This window comes from Hippoglossus hippoglossus, chromosome 3, assembly GCF_009819705.1.
Source record: "Hippoglossus hippoglossus isolate fHipHip1 chromosome 3, fHipHip1.pri, whole genome shotgun sequence".
Classification (NCBI taxonomy): Eukaryota; Metazoa; Chordata; class Actinopteri; order Pleuronectiformes; family Pleuronectidae; genus Hippoglossus; species Hippoglossus hippoglossus.
The window spans coordinates 8783643-8790899 of NC_047153.1; the positions used below are offsets into that span (position 1 = coordinate 8783643).

Below are 7257 nucleotides of genomic sequence, written 5' to 3' on the forward strand. Positions count from 1 at the left end.
TAGTGGCTAGCCATTGTTAGCAAAAACCAGTTCATAATCACACATTACGTGGCATTGCACGCATACTAACAACGTAGTAACACGTCCACAGACCATAATTAGACAGTATAATGTGTAAGACAAATTTAATGACAGAAGTGCTAATAAACAGTAGAAACTTGAGCTTTCCCTAATGGAACGAAGTGGCCATGTTGGATTTTGAAGTCGGGGTGGTGAGGTTCCTCCGACCTCCGTCAAAATTCCGACTTGAGGGGGCGTTCCATTTGCAACTTCCGACTCGGGGTTCCAAGCGCCGAAGTATGAAACGCAGCAATAAAACCCACCCTTCATAGGCCTGAATTTAAATTCCACTGTCACATTTTACTATACAGTTACAGGTATCATGTTAATCTAACTTTTAATCTGTCTAGGTGAACAGCAAACACACACACCTAAACTATACCATAATGTTAAATATACAATAAAATGCCTAAACTATTCCATCAATTCTAGTTGAGCACAGAATCTCTTTTCTTTCAGCTGCTGTTTGGGCCCAGAGCTGAAAGATGTGCCCGACTAGAACCTGGAGAACCTGCTCAATCTTCACAGATGAATGTGAAGATACTTGAATAGTTTCTATGTGTTCAGATTTGACTGAGAAACAACAATGATGGTAAAAACAACATGAGCGGTGTCCTTTTTAAATACAGCTCTATGTGTCACTGTCTTTCTTTTTCCTTTTTCCTTCTTCTTCTTCTTTAGTGTTCATTGGCGGCTGGTAAACCCCCTTACAGGCGCACTACCGCCACCAGCAGGACTGGAGTGTGGAACAAGCGATCAGGCAGAAGAAAACAATCAGAAAGAAAAATCTGCGATATTCTTTTAGGCAAATCCATGTCTCTTGTGAAGGTAATGATCTTATAGTAAATGTTACCTCCTCTTTCCTAAAAGACCTGACATTGTAAAATCATGGTGTTTTGCCATCTGTGACATTTCTGCTGCTGTGTTCCGAACAATTCGTGTAAAAACACCCTCACTTGCATCAAACTGCACCACATCAGGTTTTGGAAGGTTGTATGTTGTATGTTTGCACTTCCGCCCTACTTCCGCCCCAAACTGATGACAACGCGAAAAGCCCTTTTAGGCCTTTCGGGCTTTCCGTAGCTGCGAGACTCGGCGCGTAGAGCCACGGGACATGTTGGGAGATTTGTTGCTCCCGGGAGGCTGCGTGTGTCCGTGTGTTACTTCACATCATGGCTCTTAACTACCAGACGTCGACGCTTTCGATGACTCTGCCGATCTCGTGCCAGATATGTCTCGGGAAGGTAAGAGCCGACGTGTTTCTAGACCCGCAACTTCCGTGATGACGCGGGATAAAAAAAACGCTTCCTGGTAGCGCTAAAGTTGTCGCGGCTTAAGTTCGTGGGGCCGAACGTGACCAGCTCGTGGCGTTTCCGGGTTTTAACGTGCGAGCGAAGCGGCGGAGTAAACATGTTTGTGTGTGTGTGCAGGTCAGACAGCCGGTGATATGTGGCAACCACCACGTGTTCTGCTCGTCCTGCATGGAAATGTGGCTAAAGAAGGCGAGCCAGTGTCCCACCTGCAGGGTCCCCATCACAGCAGAGAGCCCCTGCAGAGAGATCATCGGTGGGTAGCTACACACAAAGCAGACACACACACACACACACACACACACACACACACACACACACAAACACAGCGATGCGAGGCTGCGATCCGCCTGCAGCTCACACAGTGCAAGTGAAGTCGAGCCTGTTGTTAGCGTCGCAGATGTAGTGTTTGTGTTTCTCCATTGATCCGGAGCTCAAGGCACCGCAGCTTCAGAAAAGTCATGCTAACCAAACAAAGCATGAGCAAAGGAAGAGAGAGACTTGAATCAGACTCAGAGGAAAATGGCTGCAAATGCTGGAAAACATAACTATAAACAGAAGCAGTACAAGTGTAACTGATCAGGAAAATGAGTTTCAAAACCGTTTTAATTCCTTGACTAATCATTTAAGCTGTACTACAACCCAGACAGACTTTGGATCATGTGAACAAGGACAGCAAGCATTAGCAGCCACCTCTCTTACGCTGCTTTCAGACCTGCACTTAACTCTGGATTATCTCCTGAAATCATGGATACGTAATACACATGTACGGTGTCCGAGAGAGCTCAACACACTGTAAATGAAGAAAAGAACAGTGACACATTCGCTACAAGAAGTCACAACACGCGCTACATAAAACACGCTGCAAATTGGGAAAGCGACAACGGAAATGGTTCCAGGGGACTAGAAAAAGTGATGAACCTGGCTGTAGTTCAAGGCTTTGTGAAGTTCCATCACCACTGACTAGTAGCAGAGTTCAATAACTCGGCCACTGAACATATGACATGTGACAACGCAAATGTCAGAGGCTCCGGAAAATCTGCAGAGTTTTTCCTGCCAGCACCCACGTAACAAGTCTGGTTATGTTCAAAGGAACCCATGTGACAATACAGCAGGACATTATCTGGAGTTCATGTCTGAAAACCGCTCTGCAGTGATGCCAGAAAAGATGCATTTGCCAAATTGTTATTTGTAGATATCTTTGATATAAAAGTGCCTTTTTGCCAATCACGAGTTGTTTACAATCAACTTTCCATTCTTCAACCATCTGGACTTGGAGAAATACGTATTTTGAAATGCAAAATAAGTTAGAATTATGGATGCATTTAGCCAATACTGATATCAGACAGTGATCTGATACTGAGTCAAATTGCTGGATCTTGTATAACATCAGTTATCCACCCTGCAATGGATCATTAAGACAAACTTTGCTTTGTGTGGTATTAGCAGCTCTGCAGGTTTAACAAGGCTCCTTTATATAAATTCTCTTTCTGAGTGAGGTTTCAGCTTCAGCCAAGCTATTAGCTGAAACACCACAAAACCTGCCTGTGTGACATTGTCTCAGTATATATACTGTTTGTTATGTTTTTGTCCCTGTCCGAATTACACAAAAGTCTCCGAACAGGACTCAGTAAAGCGTAGGAATCTAATCAATGAAATGAATCCCTTGTTGAATGTGTTTTTGTTTGTGTAGTGTGTGATTCTACGATTCTTGATCACACAAACTCATTTCCTGGTACACCTGTTTTTTTGTTGTTGACCTGAATAAACTGCAAACTGACCTCATTTCACACTGATACTTCCACACCGCATGCAGCTGGATTCAGACTTGGATTTTTCCGTCTTTCACTTTACTATTTCATTCAGGAATTAGGGGACAGTTTTGAGAACAAAAATGTCAGCAGAGCTTTTATTGCCGCAGTTATCTTCTCCCTGCAACCTGAACTTTAACACACTCTAATGCACCAGTTTGTCTGATAAAATTAAAATAATGGGGTTTAAAAAGACTCATTCTCAGAGATGAAAGTACCTTATAATTCCATTTTATGAACACAACTGGAAACATTTACTGAGACGGTCTTTGTGCTGATATCCAAATTTGATTTAACACTTTAGGAAAGGCTCAAAGGGCTTTAAGACTCGTTTTACCATCAAATCTAACACAACTTTCTGCAGGTGGGCCTGGGAATCTTGGTTAACATTTACATTCAGTTTAAAGCCTGACTTGCCTCGGCTCTTCAAACCTGTGCCCGGTGTGTTTGTTGCCTCTCTTAAAGAGGTATGAGCCCTGTTTACACCCTAGTTTCCTTCTGTGCTTACAGGAGGTTCCAATGAGAGTGATCACAGTGACGGCCCTTCCATGAGGAAATGTCTCCGGAAAACCAGAGGAGAACTGCTTTTACGGGAGTACGAGGTACCAGTTCATCATGCCGTGTGCTATACTGCTTATTTGTTTGTTTATTTGTTGTTTGCTTTTATATATTTTTAAAGCAATAACAACTTGATTGAGGTAAATTTAGATTGTTGTTGAAGTAGACTCTCTGGCTTTACCAACAGAAATCCATAAGCAGTGTCTCTCAGGTAGAGTTTCAATCACTATCATCCACTGATACACATTTTCTGGAGCAGCTACTTTTTTTCTTTCATTTGAACATTTGAGCAGAATTTACTTATGCCTCAGTTGAATGTGTCAGATTCTGTGAAAAAGCTATGTTTTAATAGTCTCCATGCTAACTTTTCAACATGTTAGTAACTCAATGAGTATAGTAATGTAGTCGTTAATTGTCAAACTCTGTTTTCATTTTGCCATTATTTCCCTCTAACAGGGAGAAATTGAGGGTCTCATCAGAGAAAATGAGGAGCTGAAAACCAAGAATCAAAGTCTGGAGGCACAACTGAAAACTGCTCTGGATCCCTGCAGCATTAATACAGAGCAAACAGATGACATGAGCGTTGACCCCAGTGTCCTGGAAGAAATGAAAAACAGGCTGCGGGCCGCCACAGATGTCTGCGATAAAGTAAAACAGGATATGGACAAACTAAAAGAGGTTTGTTACCTGCAATGATTAATTCATTGCACTGATATTTACTAGCACTGTCTGTAGCTGCTACAAGAAATCTTTGTCTTGTCACTTGTGTTACCTGATTTGAAAACGTAGTTATCTGCATCTTTCTGTCTTAAAGAATACTCGATACAACAAATTTTACTACGAGGTAATGAGGCAAACAAAAAAGAAACTGTTTTTCTTCTTTATGCCACATTAACATCCATCAATAAGAAATAAAGATCAGCTTACTTGATGTTTCTGTCTGAAGCATAAAGGCTATACCCGATTGATTTTTCTTTTTTTGTCTTGCTACCTTTGAGAAATAATGTTTAACCTACTGCAAATGTGTTCCTTTACCATCCTCAGGCAAACAAGGCATTACGATCTCAAAATGTCGACCTTGTACAAGAGAACATGAGACTGAAGGCAGAGGTTGTGAGCAGATCTCCTCAGAAGTAAGTTTCTTTCTTGTGTTAATGACACACATTTATGTATCGTGTTTGAAAATAGTGTTTGGCATCGGCCTCTAAGTCAAAATCATGAGGTAACTAACAAAATAAGCTGCAATGAAGTTGCTCCGTTTCAGTTTAGTGTTTTTCCAATGAAAAAGGCTGAAGCTGGAGGCAGTGACTTGTTGCTTAAGTTGGTAATTTGTCTATTTGTCTTTGTTTTCTTTCAAATCGACAGCAGCTAAAGTGATATTCCTAAAGATAAACTCAAGACCATTTTATTTATATCTTGTTTATATATTTTATTTTCAAAATCGATATCTTTTATCAAATGCATTACAAAAATTGTCACTCAGGTAAATGTTATTTGGTATTTCTGTCACAACGATCTTTGGACAATTTAAAGAAACAAAACGATCTTTCCCCCAGGTTTGGTCGTTGCACGGTGGCAGCACTGGAGGCTAAAATCCAGCTGTACGAGCGTGACGTGGACCATCTGAAGAGGGCTCTGGAGCGCAGTGACCAGTACATTGAAGACCTGGAGTCCCGGGTCACAAAGTCGGAGAAGAGAAGTCCTGAAGGGCAGGAAGGGTGTGGGAGCAGCAAGGCTGTGACGGAAGCTCTCACACGGCAACAGAAAATCAGCATGATGATGAGGAGCTTGAGTGACAATGAGAGGGCGTCAATCTGCAGCAACCCGGAGACAGAGTGTCGCACGATCTCGAGAAATCACAGTTTGACGTTCGTGCCGTCTGCAGACCACAAAGAGTTTAATAAGAATCTGGCTGCAGATAAGAATAGCGAGGACTTGGAGAACAGCTCCTGTGACTTGCTGCCCACCACTCCGTCGTCTGCTTTCCGTTCCCTGACTTTGAGAAGCCCTGGCATCCGTGAAAAGAGAGTCGCATTTAAGCCTGGGTCTTATCTGAGGAAGCTTGATTTTGAAGATTTTCCAAATCTTGGTAAGACGGACAGTGCCATTGAGAACCACTTCAACATCCTCGACAAGTACACCAAAAGCTTGCCTCCGACAACTGACGTGGAAACCTCAAAGTCTGACTTCTGGGGCGATTGGCCGAGATCTAACTCGACCGACCAGCCATGTCCAGGTCCAAGTAAGGAAAGCCCGGTTGAAGAATCCCCATCCACCGACCTCGAAGGTGACGAACCTGAGAGTTACCATATGTCCAGCGAGGCCTCCATGGATGCAGCTTATCTGGACAAAATCTCAGAGCTGGACTCCATGATGCTGGACGGAGAGAGTTCTAGTAGCAGAGGATCACAGCTCTCCCTGGTCCCGTCCCCTCCCGCGGACTTGGACCACACTCTAATCCCAGAACCCCAAACCTGCCCTGGCGTCATGTCAACCCACAATGGCAATGACCAGAAGAACCACCCACCAGGTGACGACGTGGATGGCACCTCAATTGACAAAGTGGCTCCAAAAGGCGCTGCGGAGGAAGGGTTTGCAGCGCAGGTGTCAGGTAGTGAGAGTCGGGTCAATGTTTCTGATTGCGTGGAGGACGATGGTCTCTCCCAGACTGAAGAACTGTCTTTCGATTTGCTGTTCGATTCGCTGGAAGACAATCAGGAAGGTCCCTCCGGCTCTCTGAGTCCGGCAGGCAAAGACCACGACCACGTAAGCCCCTCCTCCTCCTCTTTCAGCTGCAATGGAAAACCTGCGAACACAACGAGAGACAGACACGCACTCATCATCAGTCAGCCAACGAAGAGGAAGTCTCACAGTCCTTTTAGCACAAGCAGTCCCACGAAACTTTCAAAGCTCATGTGAAGGTTTTAAAGGGGCGAGACCTGTGTGTTCTCACAGTGCCATACACTGATGTGTCCGCTTTCACATGTACACACGACTGGTGACATTAACTTCATGTTGCTTCATATTAATCTACACCTGAGCATCACATTCACACATGTTTTGTCATTTTGTCTTTCAGATAGTTATTTGTGTAGTGTGCTTGTTGCTCTAGGTAGCAGTTAAATAGCCATTAAGGCCGATCTTGACTCTAGTCTGATCATGTGTGCGTTGTAATTGAGCAAAACTAAAACAGACACTTCGGTGTTGGTCTGTGTTAGTGCATCACTTCTGGTGCAGAGTCTTCCTTCAGCCCTCTCGAATGTCACGTGTCGGTCATTTCTAGCAATTCAGGAAACATGGTAATCTTTTTATGATGACATGCAATACTGAAGATGGATGACTATCATGAAAAATGACATTTTGAATTAAATATGGCAACATAAGAGTGTGTTAGGAAATAAAAAAGTAATGCAATGTATGACGCTTAATTTTCTATTGTGTTTTTTCATCTTTTGCATGATTCAAGTCACCTAAAAGCTCAGTCAGTGACGATCAGTCACGAGCTGCCATGGGCTACA

The 7257-nt window shown here is 43.3% G+C and overlaps 1 protein-coding gene across 1 annotated transcript; it reads left to right on the plus strand.

The window, feature by feature from the left end:
- The first annotated feature begins 1132 nt into the window (after positions 1–1132).
- Positions 1133–7167, plus strand: obi1 (ORC ubiquitin ligase 1). The gene is made up of 6 exons (XM_034581226.1): positions 1133–1304; positions 1491–1626; positions 3692–3783; positions 4196–4417; positions 4784–4872; positions 5296–7167. The coding sequence occupies exons 1-6, from the start codon at positions 1233–1235 to the stop codon at positions 6656–6658; spliced, it is 1974 nt and encodes a 657-aa protein (XP_034437117.1). The 5' UTR covers positions 1133–1232; the 3' UTR covers positions 6659–7167.
- Positions 7168–7257: the final 90 nt, after the last annotated feature.